Raw genomic sequence first — 23,827 nt, forward strand, 5'->3', positions numbered from 1 at the left:
TGACCAATCATTGGTCAGATGGCCGTTTACACACCAACTATTGGTCTGATTGGACAGAAATTGGTCAGATAATCTGTTAGTGTAGTAGGGGTCTCAAAACAATTAATAAAATTATGGTGTCAGTTTTTGACGCTCAGAACCTGCCATTTCCCAATTTCTATGGGCCAATTCCGCACCAGCACCACTTTGATAAAGTATTTGCCAACCAGAAGCAAAAGAGAATGATACCAACAGGGGCGGACTGGGAACTTAAAGTGGCCCAGGAAAAAATAAAATAAAAAATAAAAAAAGTGGCCCCATTTTGAAGGTCGGTCTATATTAACAGACAGTAGGGCAACACAAGTAGGCGTGGTCAACAATACCATAGTGCATCACAATATACTGCCCCAAAAGCTGGCCGTCTGTGGTGGCCATCAATAGCTACCATCTTCAGTCCTCCTCCTCCAGTTGTCTATGGATCAGGGGGCTTAGGAGGGGAGGTGCAGGCCACAGCAGTTGAATTCAGGAGGGCATGGGTGGTCGCTGGCCGGATACATGATCATCTGATTCTCACAGCGTTAATTACTGTTGAAAGCTCATTATGTACCCGGTCAGCGGCAGAGGGGAGGCCTTGGGTGGCCCCTGGGGCATCGGCCCACAGGAAAATTTCCCTGTAGGGTCTATGGCCAATCCGCCCCTAAATACCAACCAGGGCTGACCCCCTTTCTTGAAGAGCCCTATGGTAGCCACACGGCCTGCCTCTATGCCAGTCCATGTGTTGTGGCCATAATATGTAAAATAATATTAGTATTATGTCCGTGTGCAGATACTTTGCTATAGGCCTAGATCTCTGTGCTCCACACTTCTCCTGACTTCAGTTGCCAGAACAGGAAGCAGCCATCTGACAACTACCACAGTCATTCACGTTAACCCCCAAAGGGTTATTTACTCCTCCAGTCCTCGAGAAATCTCAATATTTCACCTTCTTGCAATAATCGGACAAAAGATTTCAAACGTTTTCTATGTGGAAAATCCTTAAAGGGGCTTTCTAGAATTATGGCCTTTTTAAACCAACTCCTGGAGTTTGTGGTAAAAATATCATAGTCACCTGCTTCCCACCTCTCCGGCTCCGTTCCGTGATTTTCCAGCTGGGATATGGACAAGATCACGTGTTCCACTTTAGCAAACGACTGGCCTCACATCACTTCACCCGAGAGGTCACATCACCGCAGAAGGCAGTGAATGGCTGCAGCAGCTTACTCCAGCCAGAAGTAAACAGGGCTGGGAACCGGAAGATCCCCGAAAGGAGCCAAAGCGCCTTAACGGAGCTGTGTGGAGGTGTCACATACTTCAGGGACAAGTTAAAAACAGCCATAATCATGGGAAAACCATTTAACCTATAACTTTGAGGTTCCCTGAGGACTAAATTTGAGAGTCGCACGGCTGTAGATTAAACATCGTGGCATACCCTAGTGACGTAGCTATAGGGGTAAGCGGCTGCTTTGTGGCCTGAACTCAGAAGGGGCCCACCCAGGAGGAGAACTAAATGATTTTATTGTCGGGACCCCCTCAACAGTATTATACAATGACGATATATACAGTGACACTGTATGAAACAGACGGAGCGGTTGCCAGGCCTCGCCTGAGAGAGCGATCTTGACTGACCACAGGAGTCGGGGTTGCGAAGAAGTTCTTGGGGGGGGGGGGGGGGGAGCATTCAAAAATTTGCTATGGGGTAGAGAGCCGACCTCTTCATGTCTTCATGTTTGCTATGTCTGCAGAGAGCCGACCTCTTCAATGGGATACAAGGAGTCACAAGATGTTCTGTTTCTGTCCATTTACAATCAACCAGTCAAGAAAACAACTCTTAAGCAACGTTACGATTACATCTAATAACACTAAAACCAAGAGTCAAGATATTCCGACCGTACTGAATACAAACAGCCAACAACCTGTTTTTCATCATAAATGTATTTTCCACAGCTTAAGAATTTCTGGAAATGTGTTGGTCTCGGGGCTTCCTTCACATGTGAGGCTATAAACAGTTCAACAAAAACAGGAAATTGTGTTATACATAGTTGGAGGAGACGAGCTTGTGTGTAGCACTGTACTCGAGTAATAGGCGGCTACAGTGTGACTGGCGGCTTTTGAACCTTGTGCAATACCACTCACTGTAATAAAGTGCTAACAGGAAATGAAATCAGCTCAACAAGTTCAAAATACAACAAAAAAATAAATAAAATATTAAATCATAATTATATATCTAGATCTAGCTCTCCTATTACTATACCCGTTTGCCCTGAACCAGGAAGCATAAATAGGTCTGATCACAGAGACCCATCACCCATGAACATGGAAATGGAGTGGATGGGCATTTACATTCAAGGGCTGCATTAGGCCTCATGCACACAAACGTGTGCCGCCCATGCGAATTGCGGTTACCAATGCACGTGCGGCCGGTGCTGACGGATGCGAACCCATTCAACTTAAGAGCATGTTCTATTTTTTTGGCGGGGCGGAGGCACGGACCGAAATGGCACAGAAACACTCTGTAGTGCTCCCGTGGCCTTCTGCTCTGTGCCTCTGTACCGTATCTTCCAGATTGTGGACCCCTTTAAGTAAAACTGTGCACACATGGCCAGTGCCCGTATGGTGCAGACCCGCAATACGGGCACGAACCTGCAACGGTCATGTGCATGAGGCCTTAAACAGAGTTGTCCCATGAAGACAACCTCTTTTCCAAATGAAATCAGCGTGTCGATCAGGGCCGATCCTCCCTTACCTCCAGTGTTCACTTATTATTGCCAAACATTTTTACTTCCGTCCATGAAATGAATGGATGGACAAGGTCCATCAGACAGGAGGCCCCTCTCACTTTTCCATTGAGGCACAGGAGGTTGCAAGCAGGAAATCCCACACTACAATTTCTATATGAAAGGTCATATAGAAAGGGGTAGTCCTGATGTTAAAACCCCTTAGAGAGCTTCTGCTCAGAGCCCACCAAACACTGTATATTTTTGCTCCATATATACGTGTTTTCCGTATCAGTCCCCTCATCTTGGCATCACTGCATCCTGGCAGGATGTTTACATGTAAAACCTCCTGTTTTTATCAGCTTCCTGTTTGCTAACCACAACCAGCACGCTTTGCTCGGTAATATTTCTCAGGTCTCCCACACTGTTCTATCTGCAGTAGTCAGACCCCTTTCACCTCCCATTCCATGTTAGTTAGGTGGAGCACGCCCTGTGAAGGATTACAGAGCAAAGCACCCTTGTTAGCAAACAGGAAGCTGATGAAAACAGGAAGTTCTACATGTAAACATCCTGCCAGGATGCAGTGATGCTGAAAACAGGGGGGGGGGGAAACAGGTATATGGGGCAAAAATATGCAGTGTTTAAGGCAAAAAAAAATAATTATGATGGGACCAGAGAACCTCTTTAATGCCCTTTATGGCATTTCCATATTCCATAGTCTGCAAAAGTGGAGTCCCCAGCACATACGGCAAGTTATTTATGGCATATCCAATCCATGTGGATTGTTAGTGGGGGGGGGGGAGGGGGGGGCATAACAAAAAGACACAATTATAATTTCCCAGAATCACCTCTCAGCCAAATTTTGCCCACGAACTTCAGTCAACTTCGGGTGATGGAAGCTCTTGGAATTTTTGTCATTATAACATGCCGTTCACACAATAGTTCCAACACCAGATCTTTTCCTCTGAATCACTTCCTTCATTTATTTTCTCGTTGGAGCCCATGTATGTATGGAGCCATTGTATGGTGTGTGACTAATAGACAGCACTATCTGCATGTGCCTGATGGTCCTTGCATATTGTAGTTGATAACCACCTTACAGCCTCTTTACATAAGCGCTGCCGGCGACATACAGTGGTGATGGAAGCCATAGAGCAGTAGTTTGAGACATTCTGGTGCCTCCTATGACACTCAGACTCCTATGAAATGGACATTAGAGGCTGGGTAAGAAGAGGGCAGTCAGGAGGCCATTTTGACACCAACCAATGATATTTTTGGGGAATGCTGTCCATAACTTCAACTATTTTTTATTTTTATTTTTTACAGAACCATCCTGCAAGATAGACTACAAAAGAAGGGGAGTACAAATACACTGCGAAGTCGGAATTCCAGGGCGGATAGTGTATGGCTTTAACCCCCTTTTGGCCACTGGCTTTCTACCTCTGTGTTGGCCAATACATTTTTATTTTTAAACCTACAAAGTTGCTCAGAGCATTGTTTTTCACAGGAGGAGTTAAATAATTTTTTAATTAAATGATAAAAAAAATAAAAATCACAAATTAATGTTTAATTTCTTTATAATTTTTTTAATGGTGAAATACATGTAAAATACAATTCCGACATTTTTATAATTTTATTACGGTTACTTTTTTAAAATTAAAATATAAATGCATTGTGTTTATTGTATTTTTTTTTTCTTTGTTTCGTTATTCTATTTAATCCACAGGATAGAGCAACCTCCGGCACTCCAGCTGTTCTGAAACTACAACTCCCAGAGTGCTCCATTCACTTCTATGGGAGCTAGAAGAACAGCCGAGCCTGCTTGCATACTGGAAGCTGTAGTTTCACAGCAGCTGGAGTGCCGAAGGTTGCTGATCCCTGCGATAGAGGATAACAGATTGGTAGGGGTCCTACCCCAGGGAACCTTACTGATCCCGAGAATGGAGTGGCCGGTCAAGCATGCATGCTGTTGTTATCTTCATTCTCTAAGGGACTGCTGGTCCCAGCTGTTGGACCCTCACCAATAGGTTATTCCCTAACCTGTAGACAGGGGGCAACTTCTTCTAACCGGAATAGCCCTTTTAGGTATGCCCTAACAGAGGCGTATATCGGACTGCGCTTGGGATGATTTCTGTTAGGTGCCAGGCCGACAGTATAATACCCATCAGCCCCAAGGATATCAACGCTGGGGCTGGCGGTGAGATGAACAATGGAATTCCCCTCCCTTTGTGAGCTCCACTGATCATGGTGCAAACAGGGTTAATCAGCCAGGATCTTCATTTTCTCTGATCTTGGCCGTTAGACCTGGATGGTAGATGTCGAAGGAAGCCAGCCGGTGAGCCCAGCTTCTGTACCCCACATAATCACCATCACACCCATGTACACGTGGATGCGAAAAAAAGGAGACCCTTCCAGCGTTTTGCTGTCCCCCTGACGATGCAGAGCCAAACGGATCCGTCTTGGCACACAATGTAAGTCAATGGGGAGGGATCAGTTTTCTCTGACACAATAGAAAACTGATCCGTCCCCCGTTGACTTCCAATGGTGTTCAAGACGGATCCATCATGGCTATAGAAGACATAATACAACCGGATCCGTTCATGACTGATGCATGCAGTTGTATTATTGTAACGGAAGGGTTTTTGCAGATTCATGACGGATCCGCAAAATACGCTAATGTGAAAGTAGCCTAACAATCATGCACTTGGGAAGGGGTTAAATATCGGCATAAACTTGGATTCAGATGTTGGGAGGTATGCATTGTCCTGTCAACGGTCTGGACAGTAATTACAAAAGGGTTGTCCAGGATAAAAAAAAAACAAAAAAAAAAAAAACATGTCTGCGGTCTTCCACAAACAGTGCCATCCCGGTCCATGGGCTGGGTCTGGTATTGCAGCTCAGCTCCACTGCAGTCCATGGGGATAAGCTGCATTACCACACACAGCCTGTGCACACATGTGGCGCTGTTTGAGGAAGAAAGCAACCCCATCAAGACCATGCCATAACCTGCTGCACCCAAAATGGCTCCCATACGAATACACTGGACAAAATGTCACCAAGGGCCTTTATACAAGGCCATGGGTCATCAGTGATATATAAGTAAGACTCCGACCACCAAGGCAAATATGAACAGGAAAATGAGACTTTCTAGAATTTCATAAAATACTATGCAGATTAAAAAATAATAGCATGTGCAGCGGCAACCTGTGGCTCTCCAGCTGCTGCAATACTACAAGTCCCAGCATGTACTGTCAAACAGAGCCTCCATGGCAGCTGGCGAGCCCCAGGCCGTCTTCCTCTGCTCCGTATTAATAAACCTGCTGCCAGCATCATTTTCAAGGTATTAAAATGAGGAAAAAAAGAAAAAATTGCAGCAGGAGAAAATATGTATGTACCAAAATATGGCCGAGGCATGGAAGTGACAGCAATGGCGTCCCGAGGAGCTGCTCTCTGCCACTCAGAAACCAGAGGTCATTTCTTCAGTCTTCTGATCTTACAAGACTGCTGACAGATGCCCTTTAATATCTACGACACTGGCTGACCTGTTACATGTGCACTTGGCAGCTGAAGGCATCCGTGTTGGTCCCATGTTCCTATGTGCCCGCATAGCTGAGAAATATGATGTTTTATTATATGGAAATTAGCCTCTAAGAGCAATGGGGGTGTTACCATTACACCTAGAGGCTCTGCTCTCTCTGCAACTGTCGCATCCTCTGAACTTTGATTAACAGTAACAGGCAGTGTAAATGTGATCACACCTGTCCCTGTCAAAGACAGAGGGCGCATCAGTTGCAGAGAGAGCAGAGTCTCTAAGTGTAATGATAACGCCCCCGTTGCTCCTAGAGGCTCATTCTAGCTTACCCCCTGCTAGGGGAAGGTTCAGCTTACCCCCTGCTAGGGGTTAGGTGTGCAGCAGGTGCACGTCCCTGCTGGACGTGCTATGTCTAGGCCAGCTAGAGCACCTTCAGCTCTGCTGGATGTGGAGGCCACAGCTTGGAGCCTCTGAAGCCAGGAAGAGTTTTCCCTGGACAAATCTAGAGTCAGACTACAGAGAGAAGTTGCAGCAGACAGCTAGTTATTCAGTCAGCCTGTCAACACAGCAGAGCCAGAGAGCACCAGATGTAGGAGAGTTTAGTTTTTTCGCCTGCCAGAGTTAATGCTAAAGCCTGCTGGGAACCAAGACAAAGCCTGAAACTGTTAGAGAAACGTTTATGCAAAGTAAAGCTGTTATTGAACTTCATCACAAGGTCTGGACTCAATTTATTTCATCATCCCCCTTCATCAACAACCCCTCCTTTCATTGCTTCGGGGCCAACGCCTGGGGTCCAGCGTGTCCAGGTAGGAGCACCGTGACACGTGCACCAACATTAAGGGACATTTAGGACACCCTACACCACTCTGGCCTTCCTACACCTGGTTACCATCCACAGTATCACTAAAAGGGGCCCTGTGCCCTTGTTGCTTCATTGCAACTGGCGTCTCAAAACAAGTACTAGTACTCTTAAAGGGCCCTGGGGGGAGGCACCCGCAAGTGCAGAGGTGGTAAAGCCCCAGTGAGCGATCTTAAAGGGGTATTCCCATCACATACAATGGGGGCATATCCCCTAGGACAGTGGTGGCAAACCTGTGGCACTCAGAGCCCTCCCTGTGGGCACCCACATCCTGGAATAAGTCTGTGGTGTACCAATATGCCTTAGACTTTTCCTGCCATTCATCAGCGCAGGGCGCACTATGAACAGCGCAGGCAGCGCACTGAATGTAGGCAGGGTATTATAGCTAAATGATAAAGTACATGGACGATACACTATACTGGACTGTAGTATTCAGGGTGAATTACCGTGTTGGCACTTTGCGATAAAAAAGTGGGTTTTGGGTTGCAGTTTGGGCACTCTGTCTGTAAAAGGTTCGCCATCACTGCCCTAGGATATGCCCCCATTGTCCGATAGGAGCGATTCCCACCTCTGGGACCCGCACCTACAAGTAGAACGGAGCAGGGAGAGCTATGGCTGGAGGACCCCGGGTTTCCCAGGGTCCGTCCACCACCAAGCGCTGCTCCAATACAAGTAAATGGGAGAGCACACGGCACGTGCGGCCTCTGCTCCCATTCATTTCTATGGGGCAGACGGAAATAGCCGAGCCAGTGTTCAGCTATTTTCGGTGGCCCCATTGAAATCAATGGAGGGCGGCTGCGCATGCGAAATGCGCCCGCCATTTATTTCCCCTGCTCCGTTCTCGTTGTAGGTGGGACCCGCACCTATCAGACAGTGGGGGCATATCCTAGCGATATTCCCCCATTGTATGTAATGGGAAAACCCCCTTAAAGTGTTCATTGGGTGCCATATGCTTCAAGAGGAGGAGACAGCATATACAGCATCCGAAGAAACAGACTTTTTTTTTTTTATGTATGAAATTGGAGATATATACGCAGGTTTGGTTAAGGTCCTCGTGCACCACAGCAGGAGCCTTAATGTGACTACGAAAAAATAACCATAGAACAACGTGTGTATGAGCCCTAATAGAAAGTACGAACTATGCATCAATCTGTAAATGAAGGTTCATGAAGAGAGACCCTTTAATGGAGAAAATCCCTTGTTCTTCACTGTAGAGTGTGCAAACAACTTGTGGTGGTAATCCTATACCGACGGAAAGTACCGAGGAGTTACCAGCCTCCTCCCGAAATACAAAACCGTACCGCTATAAAAAAAGTGATAAGTCATCATTCAAAAGATAAGACACCAGAACTGATAACATGGGAAGAGGAATGTGTTTATATGGATGGTGTGTCACTCACGACAAGGGATTTGTAAATGGAGGGAGGATGACAGAGGGCGCGAGGGTGGGCGGGCGACAAAGGGCGAGTGACCGAGCGAGCAGCAAAGAGAAAAAGTCAGCGACTCCTTTTAAAAGGTGTTATTCCATAAACGATATACTTGTCCCAATGGATTGGAATAGGAAAGGGGTATTCCCATCTTGGATATTATGGGCTTATCGCTAGAATATGCCCCCAATGTCTGATAGATGCGGGTACCACCTCTGGGGACCCACACTTATCCTTAGAACGTAACCAGCAAAGTGACCGAGGGGACACCGTTGCTTCGTGACCACCCTCCATTCATTTCTATGGGAGCACCAAAAATAGCTGTCTATTTTTGCAAGTCCCATTTAAATGAATGGCAAGTGCACTGCGCAAGTGCGTCCAAGGTTCCATTGACTTCCATGGGGCTTACAAAAATAGCCAAGCGCGCCATTCAGCTATTTTTTGGCGCTCCCATAGAAATGAATGGAGGATGGCTGCGCATGCGCAGTGCACTCTCCGTCACTTTGCGGGTTATGTTAAAGGATAGGTGTGGGTTCCAGAGGTAGGACCTGCACCTATCAAACATTGAGGGGCATGTCTTAGCGATATGCCCCCAATGTTCAAGAAGGGACAAGCCCTTCAAGTGTCTGATTCGTAAGGGTCTGACCACTGGGGCCCTCAACAATCACAAGGGGGTCCTGCTTTCTGGCATGAACGCAGTGGCAGATTGCGCTAGTGCAACGGGCGCCTCCCCCCAGGGCCCTTTAAGTGGAAAAAAGTACTTGTTTTCGTGATTCCAGTTGCAGTGAAGCAACAAGGGTACAAGGCCCCTTTTAGTGATACTGTCGATGGCAGGGCTGGGACAAGGTCCACCACCAACAGAGGCTGAGCTGGTCCCCCCCCCCCCCCCGGGGGCGTTCCTTGTAATTTTACCCCATCAGACGGAAAAGAATATTATCTGTAACGTTGGAAATCCCACGAAGTAGGGTAATGTAACTCTGTAACGTTACATTGCAGGTGCGGCAGCAGCGACGTGGTCAGTGGCCTGCCTGCCGCCCAGACTGGCCTGCACCCTGAGGCTGGAGCCTCCCGAGCCTCTGTGTCGGCCCGACCCTGGTCGATGGTACCCAGGTGTAGGAATGCCAGAGTGGTGTAGGGTGGCCTAAATTTCCCTTAATGTTGGTGCACGTGTCACGGTGCTTCTACCTGGATACACTGGACCCTAGGCGTTAGCTCCAAAGCAATGAAAAGGGGGATTGTTGATGAAGGGGATGAAGAGTCCAGACCTTGTGATGAAGTTGATAATAGCTTTACTTTCATTAAACGTTTCTCCAAACAGTCTCAGGCTTTGTCTTGGTTCCCAGCAGGCGGTAGCAGGCAAACAAACTTAACTTTTCTATATCTGTTGCTCTCTGGCTCTGCTGTGCTGACAAGCTTAAATAGAATCTCTGCTTCTGCAGGATGCTGCAACTTCTCTCTGTAGTCTGACTCTAGGTTTGTCCAGGGAACTTTTTCTCCTGGCCTCAAAAACTCCAAGCTGTGCCTCCACATAGAACAGAGCTGAAGGTGCTCTAGCTGGCCTAGACAAGGCATGTCCAGCAGGGACAGGGCCCTGCTTCCTTCCCCTAGCAGGGAGTAAGCTAGACTTTCCCCTAGCAGGGGTAAGATAGACTGACTCTAACCTGTCCCCACCCTTCCTGCAGGAAAAGGGACTCAACCACTCCTCCACAGGAGGGGGTTAGAATGGAATAGACAGCTCCATTCTATGAGACTGTAGCTCTGCCGTGTTTGCTGCCACCTACTGTTGAACCAGGCACATTACATGATAACAAACAGTTTCAAGAAATAGATATGCACAGTGTGACGGTCCTGCAATAAATACACAGAATGACATTAGGTTAACCATAGAAGATAGTAGCGGGGTGCAGAAGTGGTAAAGGCACTCTGGGTCATTACACTAGCACACTACTGCACCATTTAATCTCTGTGGGAATGTCAGAGGTAGCAAAGTACAGCGCTAAGCTGACGCTAGGAGCCCCACAAAGTTGAACATAGCAGTGACAGACATGCGAGACCGCTGCTCAGACCTACGTCGGACCCACGCTGATCAGAAACTTCTCCCCTATCTTGCATCTGGTAACAACGTAAAACAATTTGACGAGGGGAATGACAACAATCATTTGCTAATTCATTCATGCATTTCCAGGAGGAATAACAGAGGAACAGATTTCATGAAAAACAATTGTTTACTAAAACTGGCAGTCTCTCTTCAATCAATTAAAGGGGTTAGCCCATGATTAACGTAAAAAAAATGAAGTCAGACATCGTATAGTAGATGATCATCCCTTTCTAACAAAGCTAGAACCAGCCCTGTACCTCACATGGATCCAGAGATCTCACCATTTATTGCTCTGATAGATTTACATCAAGCTGACAGCCCAAGGGGCGTGTCCTTTATCAGGGGGCGTGTCTTGTAATGGTAACAATTACTGACAGCAGATATGGCTGGTGGCAGTTGAAGGATGGAACTGAGATTGGGCGACCACCTCAGTGGGGTGGACAGAGAAATAACGAAAAGAATAAAACAGCAGGCGGCGCTATAAAGATACATTGTATTGAGTAACTCAGTAGCGATACAACATTTTTAATTACATACAATTCCAAAAGTATTCAGATCCCGGTGCTGGTTTGAAAAATGCTGAATTTTCTTTTAGGACAACTCTTTAATTTCCCTACATCAGTTCAATGAGGTTTTAAATCTTAAAAAAAATGTTTAAAGTACAATAGACACCATTTATGACAGCACAGAAAGAGTTCTTGAAATCTGACAGATGTGAATGCCAGAAGCAATGACTTTTCAGCCTCTTCCTCCTTTTTGTCAATTTTGACAAAAGTGAAGGTTTCTGTTCATAGAAATAACCTAAAAACAATCTGTATATTAAGATCTTTTCCTACATTATAAGTACGTAGTAGGGACGACATATTAAGGGTGACTCAGGGACATATTAAGGGGGGTTCTGGGACCCCCAATGATTCGAAGAACAGAGATCCCAGAGTCCCTTGTTGAATTGAGCAGTAATGTGCATGTGAAATATGATGATGGTGGTAGTAGTAGTAGTAGTAGTAGTAGTAGTAGTAGTGGTAGTACACAGTTCACAGTGGCAGTCCTCACCCTGGCTGTTCCTGGACCATGCAGTGAATGTAGGGCACACCTGTTCTTCCCTTGGGACCCAACCTGGCATTGGTGCTCCTGTCTGGTGTTAGGTCGGTTGACCTTGATGTTGGGTAGATAGGTGCATGGTAGGACTCCCTGGTGGTGCAGGCAATGTAATGATGGCAGCAATTCAGGTGTTGGGTGTAAGGCAATGGAGGCCAGTGAACGTTAACAAGTCCAACAAGCTTTACTGAGTTATCCGTGGAAAATAACACTGGTAAAAATAAGGGCAGTCTCTGCAAATACACATCCAATCTTTACATGGCTGTATAATCTCTCTATTACATCCAGACAACTTCCCAAATTGACCAAAGGAGTGCAAATCCACAATCCCACAGCGGGATGTAGATGCTCCAACAGGTAGCTAATCCACTGTAAAATTGTGGTGGGTGCCAGAGGCAATTAACCCAGTCCACAAGCAGCAAAGTCCATAGCCAAAAGACGAACATTACCTTTGCCATCATGCACTGTTCCTTATGGTCTTAAACAGTCTTTGAATCTGCTCTCCCAGGAGACTGGCAGTTGTTCTCTGCATGTAGGGATGGAGAACCCCAGTAGTAGCTCCCCGCACTTTGGATGCCTAGGCCAGTTTCTGGTTGATGCAATCAGACTACACAGCTACTCCCTCAGATGGGGCAGGTCCAGCCAGCCTCCTGCTGAGTAGGGCACAATAAGCTGTTTTACCTATATTTCACTCTTGGAATCAGCATTGAAAGTACATTAACCCAAAATAGCTAACCTTTGCAGTGGTCTCCTGGGGCACTGCAAGCAGAAACCATAAACAAATAGCTTTTGACAGATCTTACCAAATATCTGAGGGTAATAAAAGGAAGAGTATTCAAAGAGACTCTACACTAGCGCTTGAGATCTCACCGGCTGTTCCACAATGGTTTTCTTCTGGCCATTTCTTGGCATATTTGCAGCCGGATCTCCGCCAGTCCCCTTTATAGTCGATAGGGCCAGATGGAGACTTACAAACTTCCGGCAATGCCAGAACAGCTGGCCGTATCTCAAGCGCTGCTGTGAAACAAGCCTACAATGATAGGATCAGAATTGGTTATTAAAGAGTTAAAGAGCAGATGGAGGCATTGGGGTGTTCAGCGGGAGTCTCTCGTCCTGGGTCTGACCACTAAGATCCACAACAAATCCCAAAAAGTCAGGCATTTCCGACAAACACCCAATCTAGCCATGAAGAGATTTTGAGCACTAATCCATCCACAGAGCAGGAAACAATCAGTAAGAATTTCAGATCCGTCAACAGCAACTTGTTGAGGGTTTCCAAGCACAAATATTAATGGTAATTATAGGTAATGGATACATATTACAAACGGTGTTATATTATACATCCGATTACTCTATATGGCCAATTGCACAGTGTATAAAGACCCTACACACGGTGGCACTATTGGCAATCGTCTAGTGGGCATCAATTTGCACAGATTTTGTACTGGGGTACTTTCTTCATAGTATAAATCTGCACATGAACAGTTGAAGGAGTTGCCCCACCATCAGAACATATCCTCTACCCACAGGATAGGGGCTAAGCATCTGAATGCTGGGGGACCGACCACTGGGACGCTCATCAATCCGAGAGTCCTGTACTTGCACTACTGCTCTATTCCACTCAATGGAACTGCCAAATATCGGAAAACGCTGTACTCTGCTCCCCTTTGGCAGCTCCGGCATCCTCAGAATAGGGGATAAATATCCGAATGATGGGGGGGCTCACTACAGGGACTCCTAACAATCACAAGAATGAGGTACTGGAGTCCTGTATTTGCACTGCCCCTCCATTCCACTGTATGGACCTACCAGAGATCACCAAGTGCTGTACTCTGCTCCTCTTCAGAAGCCCTGGCATTCCACAGACTAGGGAATAAGTAACTAATTGGTGGGGGGCTGATTACTGGGACTCCTACCAATCATAAGAATAAGGTACCGGAGTCCCGTATTTACAGTGCTGCCCCATTCCACTCTATAGGACTGCCAACAATCGCCAAGTGATGTACTCTGCTTCTCTTCAGAATCCCTGGCATTCCACAGACTAGGGAATAAGTAACTAATTGGTGGGGGGCTGATTAGTGGGACTCCTACCAATCATAAGAATAAGGTACCGGAGTCCCGTATTTACAGTGCCACTCTATTAGGACTGCCAACAATCGCCAAGTGATGTACTCCGCTTCTCTTCGACAGTCCCATCAGAACCTGTGGATAGGGCATTAATATCCAATTGGTGGCTGTCTGACCACTGGGACTCCCACCGATCACAAGATTCAGGTGCTGGGAGTCCTGTACGCCCCATTCATACTCTATGGCATTGCCGGAGATTGTCGAGTGCTTCTCTTTGGCAGTCCCATAGCGTTGAAGGGACAGCAGCAGGCCTTGCGTCACCACAGCTCCATTTACTCCCAGTGGTCGGACCCCACCGATCAGATACTCCGCCCTAATCCTGTGCATAGGGCACACACACACTCTTATGGTTGGATGACCGCCTTAAAATTTCTCACAGGCAAGTTATTTCTAGGTCTGAAAACTTTTCAGCTTTCACACAAGTTAAGAAGGACTTGTGACTTCCGCTGCGTGCCTGAGGGGGAGCTGCAAATATTCAGAAACAAAGAGGGTCACCCTCGTCGTGAGACCCTGCCCACTCAGCAGATCCCACTTCGGTGGCACGCAGGGGCAGAGCCGTGAGTCACCAATGTACTGAATGAGGCTTATCAAACAGGAGAACCGATGACTCAAGCATGCCTCATACTCAGGAAAAGCTGCAAACTGAAAATCAAGTCATTTACAAAGCTGTACTCCGCTGTCACGGCCAGCAAATTGCCGAAAGAGGAGGAGGGAGATCATCAGGGGCATAATGGCAGCAAATGCAGGGGGCGCCCAATGTGCCTGGGGTACAAATGACCTGGGGCTGCTTTAGGTTTCAGCCACACAACGTCTTCCTTCTGGGCCCAGTCACCTTCCTATAACATTCTTATACCATAGTGCCCAAAGAATAGAATCATACAGAATGGAACAAGGGGGGCATAACAGGGCACCACTAAATGCCAGGCTGACCTTGGTCACCATGGATTTTTAAAAGGGTAATTTGCCAAAAAATAAATAAAAGGAGCAGAAGCGCTGCTCTGGGCAGTCTGCACCTTTGGCTTTCATCGGCTCTGCGAGAACATGGAGAATGGACACCATGTACTCTCTATAAATCCGTCCCCCACACGCTCGGACAGTCGCGCAGACGCAATGAAAGCCGAAGGTAAAGACCGCTCAGAGCAGCTCTTCTGCACCTTGGTGTTTAGTCACCCTTTACATTTTCCTCTTAGCTAACATGCTGACTTATAATGCAGAGTCTGCAGAGTCCTGCGACAGTGTACGATACAGTTTACATAGTTGTGTCTCCAGACACGCTTCCCCGATATACATGCATGCTTTAAGAAGGTGCATGTTCTCAATGAGAAGAAGGGAATAAGCCACGGCGAGAAAAACTGAATTGGATCATGATGAACTCCAACATGCCCAATCCTTCTCCTTCTCTCTACACAACTTGTTGAGGGTTTCCAAGCACAAATATTAATGGTAATTATAGGTAATGGATACATATTACAAACGGTGTTATATTATACATCTGATGACTCTATATGGCCAATTGCACAGTGTATAAAGACCCTACACACGGTGGCACTATTGGCAATCGTCTAGTGGGCATCAATTTGCACAGATTTTGTACTGGGGTACTTTCTTCATAGTATAAATCTGCACATGAACAGTTGAAGGAGTTGCCCCACCATCAGAACATATCCTCTACCCACAGGATAGGGGCTAAGCATCTGAATGCTGGGGGACCGACCACTGGGACGCTCATCAATCCGAGAGTCCTGTACTTGCACTACTGCTCTATTCCACTCAATGGAACTGCCAAATATCGGAAAACGCTGTACTCTGCTCCCCTTTGGCAGCTCCGGCATCCTCAGAATAGGGGATAAATATCCGAATGATGGGGGGGCTCACTACAGGGACTCCTAACAATCACAAGAATGAGGTACTGGAGTCCTGTATTTGCACTGCCCCTCCATTCCACTGTATGGACCTACCAGAGATCACCAAGTGCTGTACTCTGCTCCTCTTCAGAAGCCCTGGCATTCCACAGACTAGGGAATAAGTAACTAATTGGTGGGGGGCTGATTACTGGGACTCCTACCATCATAAGAATAAGGTACCGGAGTCCCGTATTTACAGTGCTGCCCCATTCCACTCTATAGGACTGCCAACAATCGCCAAGTGATGTACTCTGCTTCTCTTCAGAATCCCTGGCATTCCACAGACTAGGGAATAAGTAACTAATTGGTGGGGGGCTGATTAGTGGGACTCCTACCAATCATAAGAATAAGGTACCGGAGTCCCGTATTTACAGTGCCACTCTATTAGGACTGCCAACAATCGCCAAGTGATGTACTCCGCTTCTCTTCGACAGTCCCATCAGAACCTGTGGATAGGGCATTAATATCCAATTGGTGGCTGTCTGACCACTGGGACTCCCACCGATCACAAGATTCAGGTGCTGGGAGTCCTGTACGCCCCATTCATACTCTATGGCATTGCCGGAGATTGTCGAGTGCTTCTCTTTGGCAGTCCCATAGCGTTGAAGGGACAGCAGCACGCCTTGCGTCACCACAGCTCCATTTACTCCCAGTGGTCGGACCCCACCGATCAGATACTCCGCCCCTAATCCTGTGCATAGGGCACACACACACTCTTATGGTTGGATGACCGCCTTAAAATTTCTCACAGGCAAGTTATTTCTAGGTCTGAAAACTTTTCAGCTTTCACACAAGTTAAGAAGGACTTGTGACTTCCGCTGCGTGCCTGAGGGGGAGCTGCAAATATTCAGAAACAAAGAGGGTCACCCTCGTCGTGAGACCCTGCCCACTCAGCAGATCCCACTTCGGTGGCACGCAGGGGCAGAGCCGTGAGTCACCAATGTACTGAATGAGGCTTATCAAACAGGAGAACCGATGACTCAAGCATGCCTCATACTCAGGAAAAGCTGCAAACTGAAAATCAAGTCATTTACAAAGCTGTACTCCGCTGTCACGGCCAGCAAATTGCCGAAAGAGGAGGAGGGAGATCATCAGGGGCATAATGGCAGCAAATGCAGGGGGCGCCCAATGTGCCTGGGGTACAAATGACCTGGGGCTGCTTTAGGTTTCAGCCACACAACGTCTTCCTTCTGGGCCCAGTCACCTTCCTATAACATTCTTATACCATAGTGCCCAAAGAATAGAATCATACAGAATGGAACAAGGGGGGCATAACAGGGCACCACTAAATGCCAGGCTGACCTTGGTCACCATGGATTTTTAAAAGGGTAATTTGCCAAAAAATAAATAAAAGGAGCAGAAGCGCTGCTCTGGGCAGTCTGCACCTTTGGCTTTCATCGGCTCTGCGAGAACATGGAGAATGGACACCATGTACTCTCTATAAATCCGTCCCCCACACGCTCGGACAGTCGCGCAGACGCAATGAAAGCCGAAGGTGAAGACCGCTCAGAGCAGCTCTTCTGCACCTTGGTGTTTAGTCACCCTTTACATTTTCCTCTTAGCTAACATGCTGACTTATAATGCAGAGTCTGCAGAGTCCTGCGACAGTGTACGATACAGTTTACATAGTTGTGTCTCCAGACACGCTTCCCCGATATACATGCATGCTTTAAGAAGGTGCATGTTCTCAATGAGAAGAAGGGAATAAGCCACGGCGAGAAAAACTGAATTGGATCATGATGAACTCCAACATGCCCAATCCTTCTCCTTCTCTCTACACAACCCCCCCCCCCCCAAACATCTGCCTTTGAGGAGAGTCAGCACACACTCCCATACATAATGGATTGTCGGCCACCTATAAAGAGGACCTCTCACCTCTCCTGATATGTTTGTTTTAGTAACTATTTGCATTCCCCATGTAATGGAAATTCTGAAGCATCTAATCTTATGACTATGATGTGCCATTCCTTTATTATTCCTGCTAGAAGTTATGGATGAACTACTAGCAATATACAGTGAAGGTCAAGCTAGGTGTTAGCAGTGGGGGGAGGGGGGGGGGGTCCCTGCATAGTCTGACACTAGCATTATTAATTGGATGATGTCAGACTTTGCAGGGACACCCCCTCCCCCCAACTGGTAACACCCATCTGGACCTTCATTGCAAACTGCTAGCAATTCATAACTTCTACCAGGAATAATACAACAGAAGGTCATAAGAATAGATACTCCAGACTTGTTATTCCATGAGGAATGCAAGTAGTTACTAAAACATACAGGTCAGGGGAGGAGAGAGGATCATTTTAAGCATTTACTACTGACTCTACTATAAGGCCTCGTCCACATTTCCATTTTACCCTGACGTGTGCTGTCCGCATTTTCTGCGGACAGCACACGTACCCATTGATTTAAAAGGTGTCTGTTCACATTTCAGTATTTTTTTTTTACTCACCGTGGGTCAGTAAAAATATCACGGAGACATGCACCACGTTGATCCGTAATGCGGACCAAGCATGTTCATTGAAGTCTATGGGTCCGTAAAAACCACGGACACAACACAGATGGCATCCGTGTTGCGTCCATTTTTCACTGAAGACTGATCGGAGAACAATGTCTGTGAATTACGGATGACACACGGATGGTAAAAACGGACACCCGGACCAACCACGGATCCTTCATGGAGATCTTTACGGGTGAAATATGTACGCTTTTTTTCCACGGGCATGACACGGAAATGTGAACTAGGCCTAAACATAACAAGTCAGGGAAGACACCTATGTTAACCTCTATGAGCAAAAAATTCTCTATGTTGAATTCCTCGGTCTACAAAAATTCTGCAGTCCCAGGACAGACAGGAGGCCTCCGTACATACACATAGTTGGTTGATCTTGCCAAAAACAACAAATGACTTACGCTAGTTGTATGTCCAGCTTTAGTCAGGGAGAGAAAAAAAATAGTACTGGTGACCTCACTGTTCCCTCTATGTTACAGGAAGAGTATGAGGAACCCACCAAACAACGCCTGATGTCTCATCTTTGTGGACTTCTTTGGGCTGAACGGTAGACACTGCCCCATGATTCGGCAAAACGCCCATCCTGAGCTGCCCAATTCATGAATATTAAGCCAAAATCGAAAAAGCAACTCCAAAAAATAGCCCTGCCTTCATGATTAGTCCTTCACCTACATATCTCCAGACCTGAGAACCTCCAGAACCATTTCTAGCTATATGTGTGTAGGCCATCTGCTGCTCGTCTGATTGGCCAACCTGTAGACTTTAGGTTTAGTGCTCCTTTAAGTTCCTCAAAAAATGCTTTTAATTAGTGGACTGGGTCCAGAGCCAGGAGCTTGCTCTGACTTAGGAACCTGTCTTAGAAGCTGAGATGTTTCCCAGGCCTTGATGAGGTCATAGCATTTCCCAGGCGAGTGAGCATGCTCCTACCTGCACATGAAATTATCTAAACATCTGCAATAAAAGTTTCCATGTGCCCAGATGATGCCAGCGCCCAAAACAAGAGTACACACAAACGTACGCGTCTACCACAGCATAACAGCAAGGGCAGCAATAAATACCCTAAACCAGTGCCCAAAGATTTTGAAGCCTTTAGCCAGGGAGATTTAAGAAACAGTTCTAGAGCCAAAAGATCAAGTCGCCCGCCCCCCCTTCCCAACATCACCAGGCAGAGCAAGTTTTAAGAGGAGGCAAACTGGACAGTTGCCCGGGGCCCTTGACCTCCCAGGGGGACCATGAACAAAGGGATCCCAAGGGAAACGTACATTTACCACTGACCACATGAAAAGTTAAATTAACCCCTTAACCCTTCCATCACTCGCAAAGACCATCAAGGATCACAAAATTACGAGAGATGCTTGTGGTTTCTTGTGGTCCAGGGCCCCATTTCCTATAAAACCAGACCTGTTGCTAAACACACGACGCAGAGCTCAGCACAATTCACGATTCTTACATAAATTCATAACCCACAGATAATACAAGCACGGTATAGTCTTCTCATCACGGGAACGAATGCCCTCACATTACACCACCGCTGCTCATTGTCAGCTACAGAACTTCCCACACAGAATTCTCATGGCATCTCCTTCACAAAGTGAGAAAATTATCAAGATTTTGAGGTACATGTGAACACTATTGTTCGCACCCAGTCACAAACACTTCTCTCTTCATCAAAGGGTTTTACCACCTCCGGAAGACTTTCAATAACTGCTCAAATAGGTCTGCCAGATAGATGCCAGTTCTGTGCACAGATAAAGCAAATCACTCTGAAGATCTGATAACCTGGCTTAAAGGGGTTGTTCACCCTTGGCAGGTGTTTCTTCAGACCCCCACCCACCCAGTGTGGCCGGACCCGTAATGGTAATCATACTTATCTGATCTCGTTGCTCGAGTCCATCTCTACCCCACCAACTTTGCAGATCCCTGGTTTTCCACTGTGTCAACATCCACTGGTCACAGCAGTCACGTGTCAACCCTGCGGCACGTGACCCAGCGACATGCCACACGGGTAACACATCACTGCAGTGGTCATGTGAACCTGCGTCAAACCGAATGTAGATGAAGGGAGAGGTGGGACCCGCAGAGCATTGATGGAGCCAGAACTCCACAGTGGGGAAATCGGGTATGATTACCACCATGGGTTCAGCCACACTGGCAGGTCTGAAGAAACACAAAGGGTGAATAGCCCCTTTTTCCCCAAAAAAACCTTTCAGGTTGGAACTACAAAAGCCAATGGTCTTGGAACCCCTGATGATTTTGCTAGGTGGTCAGTGGTTGGTTGGTTGGGTGAATGAATGGCTTGAGTCTGCTGAAACGGAAGTCACTTGAGATCCCCTTTCTATTATGTTCATTTAGTCTAAGAGAGGATATGGACATGGGGTGGTCTTCATGAGACAACCGCTTAAACTGTGGGTGAACATAAGTGCCTATGCAGATGCAATGCCACTATGGGTACAATGTCTTTGCTGGATAGTCACCAACTGATACAAGCATGGAACAGAGAAGAATTCTAATGATTGCTAGATTAACCATTTTTTACAGGAAATAAAATTATTTTCTCGTATGCCAGGAACTCACACGTCTGTGAATCTCCTAAGTAATGTTCATAGGACACCATAGACTTTACAGTGGTTGTCCAATGTAAATCTGCCAGGGTGACTTGTCTTTACTTCAGTAAGAAATGGACTGTACATATAATGTATGGACAAGTTGTGTCTTCCAGATGGTGGAAACCGCAAAAACAGAGCTCTGCCTAATGAAAGGTGGGCAACAAGCCCTCTCTCTCTTAGGATAATAAGCCTAATAGGGTACATGGGAAGAGAGTTATATACAGTAGACAACCCCTTGATTGGGACTTAAGTGCTTTGATGCCTTCATCCTCATCATCGGAGGAGGTTCAAGATCACGCGTCCAACAGATTAAAACTTAAAAAATAGCTAGCGGTACGGCCTGGTGATCTACAACCAGTATTTCTCATCCAGCATATAAGGAAAATTGAATGGTTTCTTGAAAAGCATTTGCGCATATATGGGATACGGAGCAAGATGGATCCGTCTTGACCCACAATGGAAGTCAATGGGGACAGATCCGTTTAACTCTGACACAATAGAAAACTGGTCCGTCCCCCATTGACTTTCAATAGAGTTCATGACGGATCCGTCTTGGCTATGTTGAAGGGTAACTGTCATGTTTTCATAAAAAAAAACTATTTTAGCATATGTTACTGCTGCAAAAGCATTATGCATAAAGCAATCTTTAGTTTCTTCACTTACCACTGTTTTCCTTGAGTTTTTCCCTTAGTTACAGCTGTTTAAACATTTACAATATGAGGACCTTCTCAAGATGGCTCCTCTGCCAGTTCTCTGAGGCCAAAACTGCTTTCCCTCACTTCCCATACACACTTGCTGTAGCCAGCAGCTCCCTGCCAGCCAATCAGATTGGATTACTGAGAGACACGCCTCCTCACTCTTAAGCCTAATGCAGGCATGCAGTGTGAAGGACCGCCCCTCCGTCTTCCTGTTTTCTTAGCCAGAGACAGACAAGCCATAGCCTCTGTCTTTAAAGGGAGCAGTGGAAAGGGACAGGGGACATTGATGAAAGCGGTTATTATAAGGTAATTACAGATCTTTTGACAATCATTGGCAGACTAACTCAGGTATACATGCCTAGCTCTAATAAACTAGCAAATAAAAAATAAAAAAAGATAATACAACCGGATCCGTTCATAATGGATGCAGACGGTTGTATTATCAGTAACGGGAGCGTTTTTTGCTGAGCCCTGCCGGATCCAGCAAAAACGCTGGTGTGAAAATAGCCTAAGAGTGCGAGGAGAAGATCGTCTATGTCCAAAAGTTGCATGAGGGTCAAAGTGCATGGCTGGAACACTTCATTTCATGTATCAGTTTGGCCATCATGGTTAAAGACCAAATCTACAAAAGGATTCCCTCGCTGATAATGCTCTGGGCATCCAATGGTTATGGATGGGCCACCTAGTTGAACTTTTAGAAGAACCATAAAAGTAGCTCAATACAATCGGAACATCTCTTCAAAAGAAGTAATTACAAGTTATGGGTCTGAGATTTCTGGAGATGGGTCATTGATTTTCTAGATTTTTCCCTCCTAATATGGAGCGTTCTTCCTTATAGGGATTTCTGCCTTCCACTGGATTAACGCTATAAGGCAGGGATGGCCATCCTGCGGCTCTCCAGCTGTTGTAAAACTACAACTCCCACCATGCCCTGTTGTAGGCTGATAGCTGTAGGCAGTCTGGGCATGCTGGGAGTTGTAGTTTTGCAACAGCTGGAGAGCCTCAGGTTGGCCATCCCTGCTATAAGGCTACTTTCACACTTGCGTTTTTGCTGGATCGGGCAGGGTCCAGCAAAAACCCTTCCGTTACTGATAATACAACCGTCTGCATTCGTTATGAACGGATCCGGTTGTATTATCTTTAAACATACCCAAGACGGATCCGTCATGAACTCCATTGAAAGTCAATGGGGGACGGATCAGTTTTCTATTGTGTCAGAGAAAAGTCCCCAATGACTTGCATTGTGGGTCATGGCGGATCCGTCTTGCTCCGCATCCCAGGACGGAAAGCTAACCGCAGCATGCTGCTCTCCGGTATGAGAACGGAACGGAGTACATTTTGGAGCATTCAGTTCTGTTCAGTTACATTTTGTCCCCCCATTTTTTTCCGATATTGAGACCCTATGACGGATCTCAATACCGGAAAACATTAACGCTAGTGTGAAAGTAGCCTTAGTTAAAAGTTTGGACTTGATGGATCTTTCTTGTATCAACATATTCACTCTTACCTCGTTTGTGAAGCCAACCTTCTTTTACAATCGCTACTTCATTCATAATGACAGCAATGTAACTTGGTGGACAGCTCTCGCCAAGATTTGGAGTGGAAACTATAGCAGCAGTGGTAAGTTATATCTAAAAGGAGACAAAAATATAACAAAAAAAAAAAAAAGGTCAGAAAAATACAACTTGTCAGTGAGGTCATAAGAGCAACATATGGCCCCATAAGAAACAGCTCGGTTCTTTTTCACCGCACAAGTTAAGCATTATGTCACAACACCTAAACTGTGCCCCCGAGGCGAAGATTTTTTTTCGACGGCAAGACCTCGCATTACATCACTTTCTCTTTAAAAACCATATCTTTCATGAAGCTGGATAAACTGTAAAGTTGAAAATAGCTGTAAGGTGCAGGATGAAGATAATTTGCCTAAAATAATAATAATAATAATAATAATAATAATAATCTTTGTCTACAATTCATTAGGAAAAAAAAACCGAATGATTTTGTTGTATTGTCAGACCTTGTAAGACCTATGTCTTTTAGTTGTATTATGCAGCAAAAAGAAAATAATGGAGGTGATGCAAGATACAAGCAGATGTGCAACTTCTAGGTCCCAGGTGTAACTGCAACCTCTACATCCCCCATATACTGCCCGCATCAGTGCCACTCCTGAAAGGGGCACCTCGGATGTCCTGGCACGTGAGGCTTGTGACTGCCACGAATTGTGTCAAACTGCTATT

General features: G+C 46.2%; 1 protein-coding gene across 4 annotated transcripts in view; it reads right to left on the bottom strand.

The window, feature by feature from the left end:
• The window catches only part of AKT1 (AKT serine/threonine kinase 1), a 109,870-nt gene that overhangs the window by 72,848 nt on the left and 13,195 nt on the right, over positions 1-23,827 (bottom strand). For all 4 annotated transcript variants that reach the window (XR_005774938.1, XM_040412784.1, XM_040412783.1 and 1 more), the window contains exon 2: positions 23,098-23,221. Coding sequence is in view for 3 of the 4 variants with exons in the window: in XM_040412784.1 (XP_040268718.1) it covers positions 23,098-23,143 (46 nt within the window). In the remaining variant the exon portion in view is untranslated. The remainder of the gene's footprint in view (positions 1-23,097; positions 23,222-23,827) is intronic.

This window comes from Bufo bufo, chromosome 11 (genome assembly GCF_905171765.1).
Source record: "Bufo bufo chromosome 11, aBufBuf1.1, whole genome shotgun sequence".
NCBI lineage: Eukaryota > Metazoa > Chordata > Amphibia > Anura > Bufonidae > Bufo > Bufo bufo.